At 40.1% G+C, this 25,810-nt stretch overlaps 1 protein-coding gene across 32 annotated transcripts in view; it reads right to left on the bottom strand.

Annotated features, from left to right (window-relative positions):
- Positions 1-25,810, bottom strand: part of CAMK2D (calcium/calmodulin dependent protein kinase II delta) — a 117,683-nt gene that overhangs the window by 34,736 nt on the left and 57,137 nt on the right. For 16 of the 32 annotated variants that reach the window (XM_014887927.2, XM_088164248.1, XM_088164252.1 and 13 more), the window contains exons 5-8: positions 16,406-16,460; positions 10,093-10,158; positions 6,579-6,651; positions 1,938-2,040 (exon numbers count right to left, since the gene is read on the bottom strand). In XM_014887927.2, coding sequence (XP_014743413.1) covers positions 1,938-2,040; positions 6,579-6,651; positions 10,093-10,158; positions 16,406-16,460 — 297 coding nt within the window. Of the gene's footprint in view, positions 1-1,937; positions 2,041-6,578; positions 6,652-7,528; positions 7,602-10,092; positions 10,159-16,405; positions 16,461-25,810 lie in introns of all 32 variants that reach the window. The other 16 variants (XM_088164246.1, XM_088164249.1, XM_088164254.1 and 13 more) reach the window with 1 other exon arrangement.

Genomic DNA, 25,810 nt, shown 5'->3' with positions numbered 1-25,810 from the left:
AGACAAAATCCGTGCTTTGCTGAGCTCAACCTGCCTGACGCCTTCGCAGCAAATTAAGCAGCTGCTCAGAGGGGGCAGGTTTCACAGAATCACACGGTTGGAAGAGACCTTCAAGATCATTGAGTCCAACCCATGCCCTAACACCTCAACTAAACCATGGCAATGTTTCAAATCCTGTCGGGCTCTCTACAAATTGGCAAAGAACACGGCTGTTTTGCAAACATGCAAACTAGGGAAGAATGCTTGTTGTTGTATTCAAGCACACAGAGTTCAAGCCGGTTTGCTGCTGAAGCACAGCCATGGTTCAAGCAGAAAAGGGACCATCACACCAGAGGACTACACAAGAGAAAAGGAAAAAAAGAAAAAAGAAAGAAAAGTATACTGACGCAGAGCTATAATTAGAATCAGAACATGCCATGAGTCACTAAGTGCAGTAGAATCCAGTAGAAAGTAGAAAAATCTTCTGAAAGAAAGTGAGAAAAAGTTCAAAACACCCAGTCCATCGGAGTTCATGTTCAGCCCTGTTAATGCAGTCCTGAAGCTGAAGGCAGGCACTCGGACTATTCTGGACAGGTTTTGCAGAGCAAGCTCCAAAAAAGGTACAGAACCCACTCATCGAGTACCACAGTTTTTTTTAAGGAAAGAACCCCATTAGGCTGTTTTCCTTTCATTACCTTGCTGACTCCTCCTCACATACATATTTCAAAGACATTCTGTTCCCTACTCCCAAGTTCTCATGATGCTATGAGTCTAAACAAAGCATTTCACAAGAACCAAATGACAAAAAAACCAAGTGCAAGATTTTACAGGGCATTGCAATCTCCTATGCATCACCTGCGGGTACACTATGTAAAAATAAAAGAAAATATTCCTGAAGTCAACTTCAATTTACTGGTTTCTTCTTGAGATGCTTCCTGTTTACCTGATGCTTTTGTCCTTGTAACAAAACACTTGTGTTTTGCTTTGTTTCTATTCCATTTCTTTTGTACCGGTCTGTTTGCTGATGTGCAAGAGCAATCTCCTCCATCTTTTGTGGATTACTGAAATCCATTTATAAAAAGGCTGGATTTAAAAACAACAGGCTGGCTTATAAAGCTGCCAACATATGTCCAATGGTACTGCCTGTGCATCTACATGTACTTATAGCTGTGAACACTCAACCTCCCAACTCCCTGCCCATAAAAATCTTTCTGCTTCTGTTCCAAGCTTACAACCATTTTGTTCCATTTCAAACTGCACTTTCTAGCTACTCTGAGGGAGAATAGGCAACTGCTATAAATATTTTATTCTGTATTTTTTTCCACCTGGGATTTACAATAAGTTTTTCCCCATGCTTCACATCTGTTCAGAGAGGGTGGTACGTGAGACACGTGTATCACAATTGTACATGCACTATTGTTTAAAATTACCACTATTAAATATTTTCCACCTTTCTCCTTGGGGCATCTATTAACTGTAACAAGCAATCTGTAATTAGTGTCTGGCTACAGCCTCAGATGTTGAAACTCCCTATTTTCCCTTTCACTGAAGTCACATTCCAGAGTGCTTCAGAATCAAATTTTCAGGTGTTTCCAGCTGACAGAGACCTGTTCAGACAAAATGTTCTGATGGCTGGGCAGGTACACTCAGCAGTATTACCCTACTGTCTTATTCCTCAGTCACCTGAGGGGAAATCACCCGTCTACCTCCCAGTATCTACACCTTTATTTCCTGCTTCTAGATACTCAGGAGAAAGTGGGAGAAAAGGGGCTGTGCACACCTAAATCAAATTTACAGGCTGACAGAAGCTAGCACAAGCTAGGAATCAGGAAATCCAGCTTTTCCAGGGTCACAGAGTCACCCAGCTGCACGTTTCCCTCTGGGGTGAGAGCAGGGCAATTGGGAGGTATTAACCACAATGCTGAATAAATGGTGAGGAAAAAATGGTATTTACTTACCAAACCAAGCCTGTTGCTCTCCCTGGACTTCTATAGCCAATCCAAAGTCTGCCAGTTTTACTGCTGCTCCCTTGGATTTGCTAGCTAGAAGTAAGTTCTCAGGCTTTATTCAGAGAGAGAAAACAATTGAGATGAAAAGATAAGTAAATACATTTTAGACAGGTTCATTTTTGTTAAATTTCAGTTACAGTAGTCTGGAAAAGAACAAATACTTAGAGGAGTGAAAAAGAGAAGAAACCCATGAGTTTTTTCCATGAAATTGCAAAACTTGCACTTCGCATTCCTATCTGGAAAGAACTACCAGGCCTGTAACCAGCCTTTATGAGCTCATGCCAGCAAGACTAAGGACAGCGTGGAGAGAAAGAGAAGAGCCAGAATGGGCATATGGAGCTGTGACACCTGCTGGTGTGACAGGACAGGTCAGAGATCCCCAAGAGCTCACTACTGGAAAAATGGGGCAGGAAACTCCCAAAAGACAGGGATTCATTGACGACTAGCCTAGGCCATGCAGTTTGCAGGATCAGGCATCTACAACTGTCAAACAGACATATTTTGCATGACATCCTAACAATAACAGCCCTGTGATTGTATTTAGAGAGCAGGTGTATTTACATTGCAAATCTTTCAACAAAACCAGCACACACACATTTGTGCCTGCAGAAAACATTTATAAACAACAATGTTAGTTAGTGAAAATTCCCACTTTGCTTTTTTTATAGGGTGTGTTGGTCACATCTGAAATGAAATGCTACATACACTCACACCATTCAAGGTAAAGGATTTGAACATAACAATTGTGTTCATTCTACTGTCATAATGAAACCTTTTAACTCCAGTTAGCAAATACATCAAATGTAAATTGCCCAAAGACAACTTCATTGTATGAATGTTTGCTTTAAAAACACAACTAAAGGAGAGCTGTAGAAATCAACAGATTATTTCAGAGACCTGTGACCCTCAAGCATTTTCTTGCCATATCTGTCTTACGAATCCCTGTGATTTTTAAAAAAAGGTTTTGTTCTACATTTACAGAATAACAAAACCTCACTTTCATTGCTGTAACTCCTCAGAAGCAATTTCTGCATGGCCTGTGACAAGGGACTTCACTATAGCCAGGCTGGTGCCGGGGCCCCAACCCTGCAAAGTCTTCAGTGCGCATTCCAGGTTCAACCCAGCAGCAATCGTATCACTTCCAAAGGACTATTTATGCGATTGCAGTTAATCCCATGCATGTACTGAGGTTGGAAACAATTAAGATCTTAAGCCTCTTTCAGCAAAGCCTATCTTTAATACATGTCAGGTATCCAGCAAAATATGCCTGAGCCTAAAGTAAGACCTCAGTCACAGTGATACTCCTATTAATTAACAACACAACGGGCCATAACAAATTCTTTAGTCTAAAGGTGGTTTTTTCCCCTCTCATCAAAGGAACATTTTTTCAGCAATTTACCAACACTGTTCTCTCACTCATCCCTTTGTTGTTATGTCATAGACTAGACAATATTTAAAAACTTTCATCAATAGTTACTTGATGAATCTTCTATTTTCACAGTTTTAAAAATCAAGATGAAGGGCCCTCAGAACAAAATATAATCTTTATATTCACTTAAATTACCAGTAACCACCTCAACTACATTATATGAAACACTGAGTGCACAGCTGAGGACTTTTCTCTAGGTTCACCAACACCGATTTAAGCAATGTCACACTCCTTGCCATTTAACAATACTAATTTCAACACACAGTCACATAGTTCTGCAAGGTTTCCTCTCAGAATGAGAGAAGTTCACAGTAATTAATTCCTGGAATGCCATTCTTGTATAAACCTCTTAAAGCAACGGATGATCCTATTTGGTTGTGACCTTCAGGCAAGCCAAAAGCAATGAAAAGCCTCATCCTTTTGGATGAAATACAAGCACTATCCCACCGAGCACATACCACTTTCCCAAAAAGTGATTCTGTTCAAAACATTGGTTTTGTGTTTTCTGATGCTGGTTTGTTTTTTTGTTGGCTTTTTTGGTTTCTGTTTTCCTCTTGGGATTGTTTTTTTTATTCCATTGCACGTCTCTTCTCTGCAGAAGTGTCACTTTAATGGATGAGTATGTTCCTCCAGAATTCCTGACTTACTCCCATGCCAAAGACAACAGCCTTTTGGGCCATGCCATGTGGGACTGTGCTTAACCAACATGCAGCAGCCGTTTGAGGCTGGCCAGAGGCACGTGGGTAATTGTCATGCATTAACTGGGAATGAGTGCAATTACTTGGGAAACATTAACAGCACTGAACAGGACTCCAGATTCAGTGGTGTCACCTTGTGCTCCCCGGCGATGGGCGGCAGCCAAGCATGCACAATGGCACTGTTAACTGCTAAAATTACTTACAAATAAATTAACGTGATTTATGCCACACTTTTCCAAAGGTCCTTAATCCTTAAGATACCAAGTATTTAAGGCTTTGTGTATTTTTCCTTGAATACACCCAAAGAAGCCACTCTTGGGTGGAAGGTAAGAGGGTCATACAAAATCATCAAAGTTTCACAAAAGCAGGAATGCTACAGCCTGGCAAGAACTGGAACTCCTACCTGGAAGTGCACTTTTACTAGCTAGTAAAGCCAGTTTGCTACTGATAAGCTAATGTTTTTCTGGGTCCAGGATCCACCACCATTCTGACTTATGCCAGTGATTACAAACAGAGCAGCAACAAGCACTTCTGCAAGTCATAAGAGGCTGCAAAAGCTCCTGTACATTTGCTACTAAATCATCCTAGAAGGAAAGCTAAATAAAACAAGATCATCCAAAATCTCCCCACCTCCAAGCATGCCATCATGTTGTGGACTGAGTTATCGGAAAAAAACCCATCAAGTTTTGCAATTTAAGGATCCATGCCAGCCTGTAAACACCTTCCACATCTTGCTGTTCTGCTCCTGGCATATTCTTTTCAGCACATGGCGTTCTGCTAGGATTTCACCACAGTCTTTCATTTAATTATTTGGGTTTTTTGGCTTTTACCACAAAGCTGTAACTGAAGAAGAATGGTTTTCTGCTTCCTCAAGTTTTCACTTTCCCAAATGAAACTGGGCACTACAGCTTGGAAGAAACACTTTTTCTCACACTGTTTTTTCAATTCATCCTGGATTTGCCAGAAAAAGAAATCCACACATGGTCTGGAGCAGGCAACAGCAGGATTTAATGCCTTCCCAAAGAAAAAGTTGTTTTGTGTGAACGTATGAAAAGTAATAGAAGGCATCCCTTATTCCATCGGCTTGCATAGGTACAATCCTGTTTTTTAAAATTCCTTTTGATGCTAGAAGCATTGGACTGCATGTATGGTATGGACAGGAAGCACTGGAGCAGCTGGACAAATTTGCCATCCTTCCATTTTAACTCATTCCATGTTACCCAGCTGCCATGCAAGATTTACAGATTGGACAAAGATTTGTCACTCTCCTGTTGTACAACCGTGACACAGGAAAATCCAGAAGTGCAAAATGGGTAGAAAATCTGGGGTCTTTGCATCTTCGAAACTCATCCTGCTCTCTGAGCTTTTGAAGCAAACCCCTTTGTTTTCCTTGATGACCACAACAGAGACCACATAAAGTCAGCCAAGAACAGCTTGTTTGGGAGTGAAGGTTGGCAAGAAAGGCGACAGCATTCTGATTCCAACGTTATTACTCATGATAACCACTAGAAACTCTTATTCTAGGAGGCAATTTCTGCACCCCAGAATTCATTCAGAAAGAAAAACTAAAGGCCAAGAATCCATGCCACAAGTGATTAGTGTGTTTTGCTGCCTTAGCCCACACACCATTTTTTCTCTGCCTCACCAAGGATCTGATAGCTCAGACTTCCATTGTATTTCAAAATAAACCATCTTCTTTTCCTTAAGGATTGTGGAGCTCAAGTGTCCAAAATGTAGGCTTAACTATGAGCTCTGGGACAGCCTTCTCTCTTGGAGCCTCACAGTAAAAGAAAATTATCCTGACTTGCTTCTTTCCTTGCCAACATATTTTCAAGGCAGAGAGCAGCAGATGCCTCTAGCCATTTGGATATGTACATAGTTAAGAAAGAGGGAATGCTCTCTCTCAGCACAGTTTTCTTCAGAAAGGTTTCTATCCCAATGTTAAAGCTCTTCTGAAAGGAACTGGACTCCTCAAGTGACTGTGGTGAGAACACTGTAGAAATTCCTGCTTTTTAAAGATGTTTTGTTGCCCAGTCATCATCTGCAGGAGAGAGAGTTCTGTGTACCAGCCATCCCAGAGCAGCTGACCTTCTGTCACTAAAACGCATGGCATGCAAAGGCTACTGTGCTTCCCAGAAGCACTCCAAATTCTGCTGAGGAGAGTCGCCCTCATGCCCTGCCCCAGAAGCTCTGGATGACACAGAGGAAGATCGTACATTCAATGAATACACGCAGTGCCTCGAAAAGCACCTTTTGTTTTCCCTGTGCTGCCAGGTACTGGCCAGCCTCGAGCAGATTCCCTCTGGTGAGCACGAGCTTGCTCTTGCGTGTAGGAGAAGCCACGTTAAAAATAAGTGAACCAAAGGGAAAAACAAAAAGAGAGAAGCATTTACATTTTGGCTGCTGGCGGCCCTGTGGGGCAGGGATGCTGCTCCGGGAGGGCGGCGGGGCAGCAGCACTCACCTTGAGGTCGCGATGGACCACGCCCATCTGATGGCAGTGCAGCACGGCCTCCAGGATCTGCTGAATGCAATGACTGCATGCAAACACCATGGGCGCCCGTTAGTTCCAGCACCAGGCGGCGGGGCGGCGGCCGAGGGCGAGGCCGGGAGTGGCTGCGCTCCCGCCCCGGCCTGCCCTGCCCTGCCCCGCGCCGCCCCGCTCGGAGCACGACGGCCTCAGGCACCGCGGGGCGGCGCCCGCGGCGCGGGGCTGCCCTCACAGACAGACGGCGGGGCGGCTGCCTTGCCTTGGCTTGACAATTAACACCAATGTCTTTTTTCACGATAATTTTTTAAAGGAAGGAATTTTGCCACTAATTCAAGGCCGTATTAAATATTTGGCATGCTCTGTGCTTTCTCCACCTCAGAGCCTTAATCAGAGCCTTCGCAGAGGCATTAAGGAATTGTAGAAATTGTTAGAAATGGCAGGGACCACGGAGGTCCCCAAGCCCCCTCCAAGCCAGGTGCTCCAGGTCAATAATTAGTTCCCAGCCGCCTAATTCAGCCGGTAATTAGCGGCACTTGCCTGAGGGCTCGTCAGCTCCGAGCGCAGCAGCGTGAGGCCGCTCGTTCTGCCGCTGCCCCCCGGGCCTCAGCACAGCCGTGGCGGTCACATCTGCAAGCTGACATACATCACAGCCCGGCGGCGGCACCCGCCACAGCGCGGGCAAAACCCAGCGCCTTGGCCAGAGACAGCGTTTGGGCAGCCGCTCCCCCTTTTGCCATGATGTATATTAGGCCTGTAGACTTGCAAACTGGAAAAAGGCGTCATGCAGTGTTGGTTGGACCGGGTGTTCAGAGGGTGAATAGGATAGGCAAGGGAACATCGCAGACATCCCACCCTCTGCCCCTACCCAGCGGAAAGAAAACCCCAAAATTCTTATATCCAATTGATGGGCACCAGATACTGACCTTCAGGTCTCTGTGAACTATGCCATTTAGATGACAATGATTAACACTTTCTAGAATCTGCTGTATACAATGACTGCAAAGATACAAGGGCAGAATGGAAGGGAGAACATTTTAAAGGCACATAATCACATTAAATACAAAATAAAATCAAACTTAAAAAGAAAAAGGTAAAGAACAAAAACAATTTTACACCTCTCGACAAGTCTTGATTGTAGTTTGAACTGGAACAACAATATTGTGGAATATAGAGATATTTCCAGCTCCAACACATCCAAAAAACGAAAAACCAAAACCAAACCAAAAAAGACATTTAACATGGAACATATGACACCTATGAGACAGAATCATCAGACTGTATTTTCATTCAGCAGTATGGAAGCTTTTTCTAGTTTCCAGAAACTGCCACAGAAAAAATAAAGTGGAGGTGGTAAAACAATTAGTGGAATGTTTTGGTTTTCTTAATTTTTTGTGGTAAAGTTAACATTACAACAAGGGCTGAAACAAGAAAACGGTCAGAAATGAGATGATATAGAGAAAACAAATGAAACAAAAAAAGTCAAAAGCTAAGGAAAAGCAAAACATTTTTCATTTTGAATGGAATGGTTTCTTTAAAACGATTAGTAGAATAAAGCCAAGTCATTCAAAAAGGTGGCATGCATTTTCATTTAAAATAGTGTCCAGCTCTAGTTTTCACTTGGGGAGTGAAAATCCACACAAAAAAAATTAGACTAATGCTTTAGTTTGGTGCTTTCAGTAACTGAACTAGCACCTATTTTTCCATACCCAAGTTTGCAAGTTTTGGCCAGTCTATAATGACAAAAAGCACAACTAAAATATTAATATTTTGGCGCACTTGAACTCTTTCAGAATTTTTTTGGCACTACAAGAGCTCGGAATTTTGTTTTAAAGACATGGTTGTGGCACAAGTGAGTCGTAAGTAAAGCACAGTAGTCAAGATGCTGCTCATCCAAAACCTTTTGACCATGGAATTCAGAAGGAATGGTCATAATCAGTAACTGGAGCCCAAGCCTGAAAACCCTTTCTTAGGCAAGTAGTTCACAACTCACTGCACTGTTTGTCTGAGTACAGACTACTGGCATGAGCAAGGGCTTGCAGGAGCAGACCAGTGTGACAGTCCTGGGAGAGGCATCCACAGAGAACAGCAACTATTGCTAGAGGGATACACACATACACACACTAGGTGCATTTTATATATATATATACATATATATAAATATATATAAAATATACAAAACACAGATGCATCATAACTAGATATTTCATTTATTTGGTCAAATTTTTACTGAAATTATAAAGTGTATATATATAGTCTATATATATATACACATAGATATGCACAGCTCCTTCCAAAATAATGTAATTCTAGAACAGAAAAAATCATCATTTCAATTTTTCATTTTCATTCCCAACTACCTTAAAAACACACAAGGACACCATATACTGGCCTTTGGCATCAGTATTAGAAATTTGTTTCAATCACAGCAGGAAAAAATAATTTGAAAATTTTTTAAACATCTCTTCTTCCATCCCACCTAAACCCTACTGCTGTTTCCTCTTCTACAGGGTGTTTTGCTATGTGTTGTTCTTTATTTAAATGCCTAAAGTGTTGATCTTTCTAGCATTCCTGCAGATGCAGTAAGATCTGGAAGTGAAAGCTTCCTAATATTCAGAGTAACTTCTTGTCTGTTCATTATTATCCTACTACTCTAGTCAGGAATACTTAACTCTTTCCAGTCATCTCCCAGTGATCTACAAAATTGCATGTACTAAATATACATTATTGGGGGGTGTGTTTGTAAACACACAGAAACATAAGGATTCTTTAAATTTACTTCGAGATCAACTTCTGTGAAGAGAGTGGTGGTAGAACATATTTTCTTGAAAGCAATTGACCACAACGTTTAGGATTTTTAGTTTTATGACAATATTTAAGATTTACTATTATATGAGGACAAACATGAGATAAATGGCCTGATACTTGATGCATGCTAATTATGATAATTGTCAACTTATTATTCAAGTTTTTCAACAAGCACTTGCACAAAATTGCCAGAGATTTCATATTTGAGCTCAGACTATGAGACACGCAGTGTAATGGCTTATGGATGAAACACAACTAAAATTTTCTAATTGGGAAAGGAAATTAGCACTTCTGGACCGAGAACAAAAAATCATATTTAATACAAAATTCTTTTAAGAACAACTTATGCTTCAAACTTTGATCAGCAAACATAAGAATCCATGGAGGAGATACTTGAACTATTATGTCCAGTTCGCAGAGGAAACAGTGGGTAAAATTTCAACTAATTGAGATTCAGCTTCAGCTTTTTCAGATCAGCAGACACCAAGACTTCCCATGAGTTCTCCACCACACAGTCGTGAATGCAAACTGCCCAACTCTGCCCTTCCAAGTCTAAGAGAACTCTTGGAGAAATCCTAGAGTCTCACAGACTGTGCTGGGAAACTGATGCCAAACACCAGGATATATTTAAGTAACTATCCTAGAGTTATCAAAGGCAATATTAGAAAAACAAATGACTTACCTGGCATCTGCTTCACTATAATACTCTCTTGCAACTATATCTTCAAACAATTCACCTCCAGTGACTCTGTTACAAAAAGCAAGATGGAGAAAAGGAGATTTCAGAAGTGAAAATGTGCACTTGAATTAACATGACAGGGAGAAGTCAGAGAGGACTAAGTGAAATATTTGTACAGAAATGCAAGAGGTTTTGCAGCAAGGTGCAGGAGCTAAAGTGGAAGATTTGACCATCCAAATCATGACATGAATAAAATGGATGTGATGGAAATGCAATCATAAATAGAAAATAAAAGCCAAGGGCAGCAGCGTATTGGGCAAGATGCCAGACAACAGTTATGGGTGTCAAAAGGAAAGAGAAAAACTACGAGGATAAAGGGAACTGACCAGCTAGGAAAATCATGGCTGAAGTTCAGTACAGCTCAGGATAATTTGAATACTGTAGTATCAGGCAAAGGTAAGAAATGCTAAAATACAACAATGCTAAAAAAGGGAAAGCTTCTTTCAGTGTAGATCAAATCACAACAGAGGTGTGCCCAGTTACCAGAAGGGCTGGCTTTTTGTGCTGTGGATAGAAAGAGCACTGCTGAGTCGGAAGGGAAGTATCAGTAGAAGCAGGGTACCTTAATCTGTTTAACAGCAGATCTTCCCTAGAAAATTTTCACTTATCTTTGTGGAGGAAGTAGAAATACTTAGTCAAAGCGACACAGAAAATAAGTGAAGTACAAGAGAAGAACTGTATGATCCTGGGGCCAGTAACAGAAGTGGCTGTGCATTATTGCATACTCAGGAGCTCATTGTACAACCAGTGGTTTAACAGTAGAAAGTGGTTAAAAAAAATAAAATGGTGTTTTTATATCACAAAGATCACAGTCCAGAATGAGCCCTGACCAGGATGATGCCACAATCTTGGATTGCATGTGAAATAGGGTGACAGCAATGTCCTCAAGTGCAGCAGTAAAATCCTTCCTCATATTGTACCAGTTCCGGTCACTCAAACTCCGAAAAGGGAACTGGAAGCGCAGCATGAACAAAAAATTGCAACCAGGCTACCCAGTCACTCACTCACTCATCAGATCTCCTCGGAGAAGCAAACACATTTTAGCTGGGCAAAACAAAGGTTAAGAGGGATGACAATAAATACTGAAGACGAGCATAAGCCTGGATCTCTCTAGAGGGGAGTTGTAAGGGATAATATTGGTACAGTAATACATAGCATATGAAACCTATGAGAAGATATAAGGTTAAAATCAGGAGAAGTTATCTAGCAATCATTGTAAGTTGAAGATTAATGAGCTTTTCAATAATTTCATAAAACTTGTCTGCCTGTGTCACAAGAGGGGACTCAGCACAGGAAGACCCTTCCTGTAACATTTCTCCCATGGTACAGGCTGACAGACTGGCATAGCTAAATGCAATTTGTCACATGTACAGGTGCTTACATAAAGAATTCCTAGACGAGAGATCAATGTTTGTATTTCATTACTGGTTACGAATGCGAATATTAGCACATTATATTCCCAGTAAATTCCCAAACGTAAAAGCTTGAGTGCACAACAAAATACTTAAAGATTGAGATGCTTAAAAATCTATACAGTGAACACAATTACTATTGAATACAATTCAGTTTATTAGGATTAAAAAATTAAAGGTGAGAATACTTGGAATGCTCAGAACTGTATCATTCACTTGCAAACTGCTGTACTAACGCTTTGTTGAGGAACCCAGTTTTCAGTCACATTAAATGATGACAGAAATGCCCTTCTCTTTTCTTGGAGAAGGCCAGTTCAAGAACTTGATTTTCATGATTTCATTTATATTTGGGTTACACCATCTTTTTTCTGAGTTTATGCCTTACTGACTCTCAACATAGAGACTTTCAGGTAACAGAATGCTATTTTGTACAAAAGTCTGCAGTAAAATCTAGAGGAGGTAAAATAGCTTGTTACCTAATTTGCATTCTCTTTTTATCTTCTACCTTCCAGAGACTGGCTTTGGTTGCTGTAGCACAAAATGTTTGATTGATGCATATTTTGACAGTCTTTCATAACTCTTTTTTGCATACATATTTGTCTGCCACAGTTCTGGTAAAGAGCAATAATTCTCACTTTGTGATGAATGAAAAAAAAAACAAACAACCATCCTTTGATCTTACTCTTTCCTAAAACACTTATTTTTGATCCAAGCCAAAGAAAGAAAACAAGAAGCTTTAGTCATCAAAACGCCTTTCAGTGGAAGAGAATACCAAATTCATGTTTGTTCTTCTCCAGCATGGAGGGAGGAAGGGGATATGAAATCTTACTTGCTGACACTAAACATGTGCTTGGTATTCACAAGCATTGTTAAACAATGAAAAGATTAAAGGAGGAAAAGCAGGTGAATTTCAGCGACAACCAAATAAGCAGTCAGCAATTCCCATGCTCTGTCACTCCAAAGGATACCTTAGGAACAGCTCTCCCAGAAGAGCTAAGTGGCCACAATGATGAAGGAAGGCAGGGCAGTGCAGGGCACGAAGAGAGAACAGAACCTCCTGCACGTCCTGAGCCTCTGCACAAACCACGACAGCCGTGCTCATGGCCTTGGCTCACTCAGTGTCCCTGAGCAAGGTGCCCCCGCAGCAATAAAGGTCACAGGCATCACAGCGTAGGACAGCCTGCAGGCTCCAGGAAGCCACTGACAAATGACTTTGGTCCTTCACCAAAAAGCCACGTGAGCAGGTGCCAATCTCCCCACAGGATGCAAATGGGAATGGATCTCAGTGTATCTGGATCCTGGGAAGTCACATTTCACAACAGGCCATTCATTACATCAGCTCCAGTAGCTTTCAAGGCACAGCCTAAAAGCTACTGGTTTGTAAAAATTGCTATGGTTCCTTCCGTGATTTTTCAGAAGAACATACTGAAGTGGCAACAAAGAAAGTACATAGGTTTATTTACACAGAAGAGGTCCAAGCAGCATGTAGAAACACCAAGGCCCTCTGCACCATTTTGAGAAAAACTGCTGGTTTATGTTTGCAAATATAGCAGAATAATTAAAAGAAACATACAAATTAGCACAGACAGCTAAACCAGCCTCTGATGATGATCACACTGGTGTGGTTTCCTCCTAGCTCATATCTATTTCTTCAATTGTCTTCATAATGGAGTTGGAAGGAAGCAGCTTACAGTGGCCATGGAATCATTACGTGTATCTGTGGCCTTTCTACTTCTGAAATAGAGGCCCAGGCATTTACCTGAGGCAAACACAGTTTTGCAAATCAGGCAACTTTTTTGTATTTTCTGTTTATTTTATACAATATGGTCCCTGCACTTAGAAACCAAAATCAAGGCCAGGATTCTTAATGTACTAATTGTTGCATCTCATCAAGTGCATTAAAACAGAGATACTGAAAATAGAGAATCTCATTGACTTGCACAAGAGAGTCTTCAAGTGCTACAGCTGTTTCCATTCAGATACAGCAATTAATACTGACAGAATTGATTGGATTTGAACTCATCTAACATCATTAACACTGAAGACAGTCTCATTCGTGCTTAGCAACTGAAATGGTCCAACAGATGCAAATCCTGACTGCAGCTGCCTTAACCAATAGGGAAGGGGAGCAAAAACTTCTTGAAGTCCATTATTAAATTCATGAAGTTCATTGTTCAATACCTATTGTCCACATGGATTTCCAGAGACTCCCACCTTCCCATTTGACACCAGAACTGCTGACCCAAATGCATGTCTGTAACACAGTACTTAAACTTAGTACTGTTTCTTTCTACAGAAAAAAGCACAGCCTGAGGTATACACGTGAAGCAACAGGCTGCAGACATCTCTGTGGCATTCAATCCAAAGAGATTATTAGAAATTCAAAATAGAAAGCAATGGTTGTTTTTCCCTATCCCCAGAAAGGGCAGTCTTCCCCTTCACTTTCTTACGTGGGATGAAGTCTGAAAGAAATTTCTGAGGAAACAGTCGTACCAAATCCCACACAGTCTGAAAGAAATCATTAAGAAAATGACATGACGGCATGTGTGGGTGGAGTGACAGTGTTACACCACAGTCAGGCTCCTGCTGAATACAAACTAAATAAAGAAAAGCAGGTTCTTGGCCTGTGTGTTCAAGAAGTGCATATGGTGCCTTTTTATCACGTTGGCTCTTTTATGTACTTGTCAACAGGGTAGTAACCACATGTTCGTAAAAGGTGAAGCTTCACTAATAAATAATATTAGCATGAAAGCAATGATTTCTTAATCTGAATGTGAAAAATTAACAGTGAACAAGCATTCTCAGTAATTAGGCAAAAGTTCCTCAAGAATGCGACCTGTTGCTTCTCCAAAAACAAAGATCAGTCAACAAAGTCACTGCCTCTGCCGTTCAGAAATTTTCTTTTTTGCAAAATAAATAATTTTTATAAAACCCTTGAACCCCGTGGTCAAAACATAAAAGCTTTATGCATATGTTTGAGGCTGTTCTTCTGTTTGTCCTGAATGAGACTGACAGGGAATGGAGGAAGTTCCAGCCAAGGCACAATACTTCCTGTGGAATCTAGTTTTCTGCCAAGGGAGTATCTTTGTGTTAGGCATTAATATTTTATTGGAGAACATAGGCTTCTATTTGCTCCCTTACTATTGAGATCTAGATACTGTTATCTACAACTTTGAAGTCGTTCAAATGTTCTAGTTCACATCACAGTCATAACCCCCTGAGATAAGTCTGGCATTATACATTAAATTTAAGGCAGACATGGACTAATTGCAATTAGAGTATGTCACAGTTTCTCACAGTTCAGCAGCACAACAAAGACAATAAATAGGCACTGGTTTTTAAAAGGGATATTGTCCCTAGAACTAAGAATTCTGTATGCACTTCTTAAACTAAGAATTCTGTATGCACTTCTTAGAAATGTTCTGAAATAAGAAGCTTTTTCCAATTCCACATAGAAAGATTTCCTTTGTAGCCCTTAAGGAAAAAAAAGAGCAAAACAAACCCCAGTGCATGTCGGAGAACAAATATGTGTGCTGTGCCCTGGAGCCATTTCCAAGCCAACAGTCACAGCACTTACCTGGGACAGACACAAATCACATACAAACTTCTGCTGAGCACAGTTAGGACTTGAGTCCTGAATCCTGAATGCCTTCACTGCAGACAGACTATTTAATATGTGTGTATTTCTAGTCTGAAATCTAGTGCTGAAGAAGACTTAACAGATTTCTTTAAAAAAACTTTAAGTCAGAAAGTAAACCAGAATGTAACACGAAAACACATGATTTCTTTTGTGTGGGAAGATTCAGGTTCTAACTTAGCCATGCTGAATGCAAATACTTCTGTTTGTATGCTTAGAAATGAGATATTTACCATTTCTGGGGAAAATAATGTATTCTCATTCTAACCAGCAAAACCACGGGGGGCCTAAGAAAGCTGTTTGGGTAGGTGGGTGGGTGTGTTGTCTGTTAAACCATAAACTGCCCTGGAAAAATTTACAGTTTAAAGAGATAATTTTATTTAAGCAAGTCAGTTTTGCAATGCAATTCCTATCATTCAGGTTTGTCCATATCCAAAACCATAAGCAGAAACTTTTCAAGTGAGTGGAAAAGTTTGCCCATCCCAGGGAAGAATGAGGAAATCAGTTTCTCTTTTCAAGTTAAGAGCCTGAGACACACAGTTCATGCTGTCACCATCCCTGCTTCCACTGAACAGCCTTATCTGGAAAAAAACAAGCTCCATACAAGCCCAGTCGCTACATGAACAATTCACAGGACTTCAATTCCTTAAGCAAAATAGGAATATCAGTAGGAAACTTCCTTTCTATATGATGGGCACTTTACATTCTGAGTGGTGTCAAAATGGAACACTATAAAGCAGTAAGATATCAATCAGGAATTAAATAGTAAAGGAATATTTCCTCTCTAAACTTAGGCTTACCTTTTAAATCCAGCAGTGGAGATTGTCTGTAGAGAAATTAGTGTTCCACATTTTTTTTTATTATTTTTCCTTTAGACACCTGGGTTGCAGCAAATACTTTTTTCTATCTTTGCTTTATCTTGGCAGGTATCACACAACCTTTACTCACATACCTATACCTTATATTAAAATCCACTTCATCAGTGGATTTTACTAGTTTTTAATATGGAATCCTTACAGTGACACTTACAAATGAGTTCTTGCACATGCAAATGACCAAATATGTTCCTGTCCTTCCAGCTGCTTCCATCTATTAGTCCAGCTCATCGCACCAGAACCATGCATTTGGCTCATGAGCTTGCACTTGCATCTCCAAGTCTGAACAGCACATCCCCAACATGCTAAATAAATGCAAAACAAATACTTACAAGTCAAAGACTAAGTAATGGAATCCTTCTTCTGATATGCTGTCATGGAGCCGCACTATGGAGAGGGGGAAGAAAAGATAAACACCAGTCACCTTTTCCATGTCTTTGATGGCTTTTGTTGGTTTGGGGGAGAAAGGGGGTTATCATTCTACTGCAGAGCTGCTATTGCATCTGTGTGTCTCAGCTGTGGGATTTGGAGCTTTGTTTTAAATTTCCTACCCTCACAGAGTTGCCTTTTCTGTTACTCTTACTTTCTTAATGTCATACAACCTTTTTCTCAGCAGTATTACACGTTAGACGTTGTAAAAAAAGCAAGATGAGGAAAATCCCCCCAAAATTAGTCACAAATTTCAGCAGCGTAACAACCTTCCAGGGCTTGTTAACAAGTTCTCACACATACTGTGAACAATCATAAAGAGAAATCTCCTGGCCAGCACAGAGCATCCTAATGAAGCCCCCATGCCATGTTTCCATACCCCTCTCTGTGTCCAGATCTGAAGCTTTCCTTAAAAATGTGCTAGTCAGTTGCACAATCTTCCCTTTGAATTTTAAGAATTCACACCACATTGCGGTACAACTATGAATTAAGTCCTGTGGTTTTCCTTAATTATTTAAAATGAAATTGCAATTTCCAAAGGTAATACAGGAAGCTTCGTCAGTAGTTTGATCCAAATAATTAACACTTATAGAATCAAATGAAAAAATTAGGGTACCCTAAAAGTGATCAGTGTTCAAAGCTGAGCTGAGGAAGACAGTGTAAAAGAAAAGAATTTTCAGATCTTCCCAGATGGTAACTTTCTGTATTAATCATTTTTTATACATGACAAATAAACATGACTTTTAAACTTAATAATATTTAGCCCAGAGAAACATCTTGTGTTTACACAAGAAGAAGAGAAAACCAGCTCTTGGCTGACTCAGTGTGCAGAGCTCGTGATGATTCAGAAGAGCCAAGTAGGTCTAAATCAGAGTTTGTGGTTTTGGCTGGTTCTGTATTTCAGATTACTCCATGTTTTTATGAAGGGACAGCCAACACCACCCTCCAACCTCCCAAAAAACCCCCAAGCATCCCCAAATCAGCTTTCTGTGTGTGCTTGCATTGAGCTGAGCTTTCAATATTCCCAAACGCCTCATCTTTAAAGCAAACCAAATGTGGGATGAGACACCACACACCATCTTAGAAGAACATCCTCACATTTCTAGCTGGGGACAGAGACCCCTAAAACATCTGGCTGTTGGACACATGGCTTTGTACAGCAGCATCAAAGATACTGCTCATGAAATGGGATTTAGTGCAGACCTTTGGGTATGTCACAGATGCTACACAGCCCTAAACCTGTAAAATTTGGAGCTCAGCTGGTCTGCTTTGCATATACATTTACAAAAAAGTTTACAACTCTTTAAGCTTTAATACATAGCAAATGATAGCTTTTGATAGAAAAGTCGTGTTCATGAAATAGACTAGTAAGAACTCAAAGCCTGGTTTTTCAATTCAGAGCAACATTAACCTCTGTCATATCCCTGTTACCAAGCAGGCCAGGATGGCACCATGGGAATGGGCTCCTCGAGCTGTGGTGTCTGCCTGAAGCAGGAGGTGCTCTCACTTTGTCACTTCCTTCTCTAGAACAGGACTTGGTTCCAAGTGCCTGCAGAACTATGGATCTATCCCTTTGGACTACAAAGAGGTGGTTATTTGAGATGATGGACAAGGTTTTGCTCAGCCTGGGGAGCCTAATTCCTTGCTAGCCAAATGTCTGACACATCTTCAAGGATATCTTCTTCAAGGATCACATGCTTTCTTTTCCTTTCCTCTCAAATGCCTGAATCACAGAAGCAAGACGGAACAAATCCTTCTCTGAATCAGGATCATATGCCCCTGATTTTTCCTGAAAAGGAAAACAGGCTGAGGTAGCCAGAGAAGATGAGAGCTGCCTTTTGGCAAGAGCTTATGTCGACACCTTTGGTCAATCCAGGTGCAGGGTTATGTCTGTGAAGTGAAAATGCCAAATAAGTGAGGGCAGAGGAGAGGCTGAGTGCAGAGCAAAGGGTGCACGGTGGCACCGAGGCTAATCCAGCACGGCCCACACATTCTGCCTGCACTCAGCCTGCCATGGGAAAGACAAGGGATGCCAGGATGAAAATTTGAGAAGATACTCACTAAGTTTAAGAGGGCATGCACTACAAGAAGAATTTGTGCAGTCACTGCAGACAGATACAGTTCGTCACATACACCTATCAGGCAGGATTCAGGCACACCAAATCAAAAGGCAGCAATTACAGAGATTATTCATCCAATATAATAACTCCCATCAGAAGCTCACACTGCAATTCCTATTTCTCCAGAGTCACAAAACATTCATCAGTAGTAACAGTTCCAATTATCTTTTCTGAAAGGATTTCAGTTAGATCAAATCATTATTAATTGCAGATATTTCATCAAGGCTGTTATCAACAAACACATGAGAGGGCAGAAAGGAAACCGGGGTAACTCCTTTTCCTCCTGCCTGCTATGGCCCTGTGGTCACTGTCCTCCACTGGGCTCCAGAGAAGGTGCTTCACAACCTCAGACAAAGTTGTTGCTCCTAAGCAAAGTCCTTGGAATATCTGACAGGAACCCAGGGAGCTTAGAGCCCTTCCTTTTGGAGAAATACTGGAAACCCACAAAACGTTAGGAATAGCCCTGCTTTGGCTTCAGCACTGATTTTCACTGAAATACTTTCCAATCATCACACTCGAAATACCCTAACAATAATTTTAGGGAGAACTCCTATTAGCTTGATTAGCTTCCATTTAGCTATTAGTGTGGGCCAGCTCCAATCTGACTGAAAAGTGAAATGATCTCCTTTATGTGACTTTCTGTGCTGAACTGCACTATTTTGTGCCTATCCCATAGAAAACAGCTTGATATAATGGCCAATAAATTTATGATCTCCTTTTCGAATTTCTACCTTTAAAGAAAAAAAAAAAATCAAAATAATGGTATTCCATATACTTCCACTGAAAATCAAAATTTTCCAGGCAAGGAATCAAGTCAAACAGTACACAGAAATTCTCGATGACAGAGTTATTTAACCACATGTAAACCTATTGCCTAAAATATTTGTGTGAAACTGCTCATGTGATTATTTTGCTAAATCTGGTATCTGAATTAGTTCATGTTAAAAAGATAAATTATTGGACAAGACTGAACTTTACACCAGACTTATGTTGCACAGTCAGCACAGCAGCTGCACAGATGTGCACCGAGGTGCCAAACCACCAGAGTGACGGTCCTTGGGGAAAACTCTCTCTATGCAATCCCATTCACTGTGTTTATGAACAGAGCATGGAAAGGGATTAACACAGTCAATGGTAAAGACATTAATTTTCCCTTTGGTACTAAAGATTAAGATCTGTGGACCCCCAGAGGAACCGATCCTCTAACTCTGTAAAGTTTGATGTCTCAAATTAGTGCACCACTAGGAAGTTACAGGGCACATTAATCAGCAGTAGAGGTTTAAAATGGGTTTGAAAGTCACAAAAGCTTATATCATATTTGCTGAAATATGCAAATTACTTCTTCAAGTTTCTGCTTTCCTGCAATGATGAAAAAAGGAAAAGGATAATTTCTCTCCATGTTCCCTTCTGAATGCATATTACAATATTTATGCACACCTTACATAGACCACTTATTGAAACAAACAAACCCCAAACCAAAACCCCCATATCCTTTAAAAAATGAACTTAATTACTTAATAGGAGGAACTTCATGGAATAACTTAATTCAGCTTTGGGTGTTCTATGAATTGGTACCTGCCTGCCAGTAGATATGGGATAAATTGTTGCACTTAATAAAATGAAAAGGCAAAATAAAAATTGAAAAAAACCCTCAGTCATTGAAAAGCCATAACCAGGTATGTTTTTACTCATATTTGAACCACTCGGTTTTCTATTTCAAATACCTGTCTATAAGCATTTGCTGCTGTCCTGTCTCTGACACAGAAATCCTTGAGCTCAGCAGAATTGCTTGGCTGAGAAGTGGAAGATCCGCTGTGACTTAGCACTGTCAGAACTCATTTTCCTGCAAAGTCACCCTTTGCCACCTTTGCTGTTCTACTGCATAAAGCAAAGTGACGAGGGACGGAAAATAAAGTTACTGCTCGAACTTTACCAGAAACTCTCGTGGACACCAGTGCAGGAGCCTTTACAGCAGTACCAAGAACTAAGACCAAATTCAGCATTCATCCTACAGCTTTTAATCTGGATCCCAAGGGAAATGTGCTGGGATCCCAAAGTAAACACAATAATCCTGCATGAGGAAGCAGAACTGAGCATGCAGAAGTTTGTGACCCAGTGCTCAGGAGTGCTACTGTTAGCACTGATCTGCTCCCTTCAAACAGAACATCTTCACTGCAGCCTCATTCTTGGCACCTCGGTGCTCCCTTGTGTCCCCACATCCTCTTTTGAATGCCTGGTATAAATGGTATAAATAATCTCTGTGGAACCACCAAACTCCTTAAATCATTCGTGCAGAAGGGTCACAGCTATAGCTCCCAGGCAGGGAACTCAGCACGAAAATGGAGTCTGTGCTGTCCTTACTGCTCCTTACATTGACATTTCCTCTCACAACACTGCTCTGCTGAGACCATGGAAGCCTGGGGCCCTCTATAATAAAGCTCATCAGGTACAGTAAAGAGAATTTGGTAAATATTAATAAGAGCTGTTCCCTCAGAGTCTGAAATATTTAGAAGCTAATCTGGTAAGATTAGTACAGTAGCAATGCTCCAGGGCAGCTGCTTTCTGAAAAACACTAAACACAGAGTAATGCTTTGCATATTTAAGAAAATAATCCTCCCCCATGCTGTCAAACACACCAGCAGTAAAATGCAATACTTAAGTCATTAAATTACTTTATGGAAGTCAGCAGTGCTGTGTACACCATTAACAGGTGTTAACTCCCAAATTCCTTCAAAATGTGATTTTTTTATTACAGTGTAAATTCGCAATTATTTAGGGGCAAAAACTTGAGAAAAAAATTCCTATTCATCTGCCTCTCAAAAACTGGCATCGTAAGAAATGGTGGGAAAAATAACTAGAGAATTTAATATTTGGAAGTACTGCCTTTTCCCCCAAGACATTGCAAGTGTTGAGTACTATGAACAAAATGTCATATATTCCAAAAATATTCATTTGTGAGCAAAACCCACTCTTATCAAGGGCCTCACAATAAACAACTGTATTCTGATTAAATGCCAGCCTACTGCATGCATGTGGAGAAGTCACTTTGCCAAAGTGTTAACGCTGGCAAAAGATTCTTGCTACAGAGAAAGTGAAAAATTACTTGTCAAAGTAGAAAAAGGATCACATTTTGCATAGAGACTAAGTAACTCCAGATACTGATGGCAAAGTAGATGGCCTCGAATTACCAGCTCTTTTGTCATGGAGAGACTCTTGCTTCATTCCTGCTAAGTGAAAACTGACAGTCTTTAAAATTCCCCAGATAAAATTAACTAATTAGAAAAAGAACACAAACCCGAGAGGTATTCCACAACATCTAATTCTGAGTTGGTAGTCCCCAGGGAGAGCAGTTGAGATAACTGATGCTTATCTCTTTGTCCCACAGGCTTTAATTGCTTTTCAGTGCACCATAACACAGGTGTGTGTGCATTTCTGCGTGCACACGTGCCCAGAGCAGTTCTCTGGAAGTTTAAAGGAACAGCTGGAGCTACACACCTTTAATTATTCATGTACGAAAACAGCAAAATTGTATGGAGTTGTTGCACAAAAGAACAGGAGACTAAAATGTACACCTGCACCTTCATGTCTTCATTTAATATACAACTGTGTCATATACTGGAAATCTTGTGTTTCAGCGTGAGCCAACTCCTCTTTGCAACTGAAGGCCTGCTTTTCTAAGTTGAACAAGATTTTTTACAAAGCAACAAAAAGCCTTACAAATGTCATCAGATTAATCCTTATGAGGATAACTGCATGGATTAAAAGCAAGTCTGACACAAATTTTTGCTATGAGCAAACTGATGTCTCAGCTGCCAGTGTTGATGCTTTAAGCACTAACATTTTTCAACTATTTTTGCATTCATCAGAACATGTAAGAAGAGGAATAAAGACACAAGAATTTCATGGAGTGTTAACTAATAAAAAGGACAAGCTGTAACACAGAGATGTTACATCCATTAAGATTAAGAGTTTCAGGAAACCACACTGTACTTTAATGGAGGGAATGCAATTGCCCAATTAGCAAAATTAGACTTTATACCTTCTAATATTTACAGTGCTAAAAAAACCTGGGAACAAATTTATATAAATAATATGTAGGGCCTATACATAGACAAAATTGGCTATTGGGGAGTTGCAATCTTTGGGTAACACAGCCTCCCTTTCTGGCTCTCCTCTCAAAATACATTAAAGACAGACACATAAACAATTTATATAATGACCACTCAGAGAAGCATGTGTGCTTATTTTTTAAATGCTTCCCCCTTTCATGAGGGCCAAGCCCCAAGGTATTTAAAAGCATCAGCTTATGAAAACACAGTCAGTCTACTTTAAATATTTTAAACAAAAAGGAAAGCAGAAAATTGCAATCCTGTGGCATGACTCAAGAGGAACCACAGAAAAGAAACCACTCACACAGGAGCCAGGTGTGCCCCAAGCAGCCTTGGACAATGCTTGCAAAGCAATTGCCACTGTATTTCAGGCATCTTCAGAAAACCTAGGCTAAATCTTTAAGTCAGTAGCAGCAATAACCACATCTAAATTTCCTAAAACTTTACAATCTTGGCATTTTTGATTTTTAGTTTTAAAAGCACTACTTTATCAGAGTAAAGACCACCAAGTAAAACCAAAAGGTCCTAACTGTGGATTCAAGGTAACCTAGTAAATTTAATTTGAAAGTTGATTAGAAGAACTGTGTAAAGAAACAAGGAAATATTAAAAAATAGCTTTATTGATGTTTTAAGTCAGATACTGATTTTTTAAATAACTGAGGAATAATACAATTCTTTTATGCAATTCGAATCCAGTGACCACTGCTAGATAAATATCCTAACAAAAAATACTTGTAATTAATCCCAACCCTGACCAAAGGAATACTGAAAACGTAGTACTTGTATACATAGTCATTGCTTTCTGGTGTCTCACTGCTTTAGGTGAACAAGGGCTTCTAAAACAGGCACCTAAAGCATTCTGCCCTTCTCCCGCAGGTATCCTTGTATCATTATATTACACCTACTTCACGATGGCAATGCAGCAGGGCTGGAGAGCCAGCTCTCAAGTCTGATGGCTGCATTAAATGTCCTGTAAATTCCCCTCTTCCTGACAGAAATGGCATGCAAATTTATCCTCATTTAATCAGCGAACCATCAACAAACATTTTGTCCCCTCTCTTTTCAAAGGCCAGTGGAAATATGACATTCCTGCTCACTTCTTCCCCCCAAGACACACAGAATTTTTTCATTTTACTAATAACGCTAAAAGATAATTTTCAGGCAAAAAATGAAAATAATAAAATAAATCCAAGCCCAGTACTGACTTAAAATATATTCATTTTGTTAAAGGAAGTACTTTCAAATTTGTGACTAAACAGGAATCTTCTGCTGTAAAGCAGATATATTATGGAGAAAATAATTGAAACAGAAGATGCTTCTAGGTCCTATTTGGAAGAGTGTCCTGGTCACTTTGATGGAATATGATCAATAAATTATGTTAAAGAAGATGTTTTTAACAAACTACCTTCATGAGGGATTTACTAAATGATCATGTAATGCCACAGAGCAAACTGGCCATTTGCTCTTTAATGGAATACAGCCCTTAATTATTAAGGATTTCCTTTCCTCCAGCTGTGATGCAAATGGCCACAGACAAAATTCCACTTGGCTGTTCCGAGGCACTTAACCAGTCTAAGAACCTGACCAGAACAAAAAGCTGTAACAAATACACTCCTACAAATAAACACTTGTAAACATTTGCAGAAGTCCTTTCCATATGGACTGCATCTGTTGGGAAGAACACGCACACAATTCCAGTGTGACCCACTGTCTCCACCGAAGTGTCTGTGCCCTGATTTCTGCTCAAACAGCTCACAAGGACCTGCAGATCAATGAGCCTGTAAAGAATCTGCCACAGCAGCTTCCAGGTAAGTAATAATCATGCACCCAGAGATGTGATTTTATCACATTATTCATCCCAGACACAGAACCGCTCTGCAAAGCAGCACTGTAAAGTAAATAAGCGAGATGAATTGTGCCTGCAGAAACAAATCCCTGACACTCGTGATCAAGGAATCCCATCACATTTAATTTCAGCTACAACAAAGAACCCAAACCATATTTCCATGAGGCTAAACTTTCCATTTCCTATAATAGTTTCCAAACAAGAACATGCATCTGGAGAGAAAACCAAACCGGCAAATTTCACTGCTAAAACATTGCTGTGATGAGGGACAGGAAACACAAGTGCACTGGAATTGCCTCATCCAACTCCCAGTGCCAACTGTGCAATGTGAACCAGAGGGAAAAACCCTATCTTGTAGGCTCTACCTTTAATAATATGTTAGATCTCCATAAAATAGGCTGAATGTAGTTTTTCAGCATACACATACCTACATGTCAAAATTATCATTACTGCTGATCATTACTACCATGTTCTGAAAAAGCTGCTACTGTGCTTTGGTTTTTCACAAAAACTATATGCAAGACCTCGTAAACAATAAATAACTTTAAAGTTACAGAGTTCATTTTACCTCACGCTGGAGTAAATAACATTTAAAATGGAAAGTTCATTTTCAATTAAAGTTCTCTCTAGGAATTCTTGCCAATCCTCCCTGTGGGAAGACGACAAAAGAATATACAAAGGAACTTTATTTGCTCTTATTTCTTGTAGACTGTGGAGTGAGCATTACAAATACTACTTGTTAAGACCTTTGTCTACAAGAGAAAAATATTCTAGTTTATGCTATTATGTTGGCATAAAACCAAAGTTTATGCTCTCTTAATTCAGCTTAAAACAAAGCATCAACTAATTTAAACTGAAACAAGTAACCAGTTTACAGAGCAGTAGGTGGTCAAAGAAATAGCTACCTCAGGTTAAAAATAAATTAGCTTTTGATTAAGTTGGGCGAGCTTTTATATGCAGACAGACCTAAGTTCTGCTTCCTATATGCTAAGTGTAACATTAACTACCTCCGTGCTGGAAGTGTTACATCAAACGGAATCGGTGGGATCTCTGAATATTCAGATTTGCAGTGAGGATGAGGCATTGCAGCACCTTTTTTATAAGAAGTCAAAACCCCATAAATGACAGTATAAATGTAGTCACACCCCTCCAGTGATGTGGTTATAAACATCAGACAGATCTGAGCTCATTTTCTGAAGACCCAGACATAACTCAATGAAGCACAAACACCAA

This window comes from Sturnus vulgaris, chromosome 4, assembly GCF_052056855.1.
Source record: "Sturnus vulgaris isolate bStuVul1 chromosome 4, bStuVul1.hap1, whole genome shotgun sequence".
Classification (NCBI taxonomy): domain Eukaryota; kingdom Metazoa; phylum Chordata; class Aves; order Passeriformes; family Sturnidae; genus Sturnus; species Sturnus vulgaris.
This window is presented reverse-complemented; position numbering and strand designations above follow the sequence as displayed.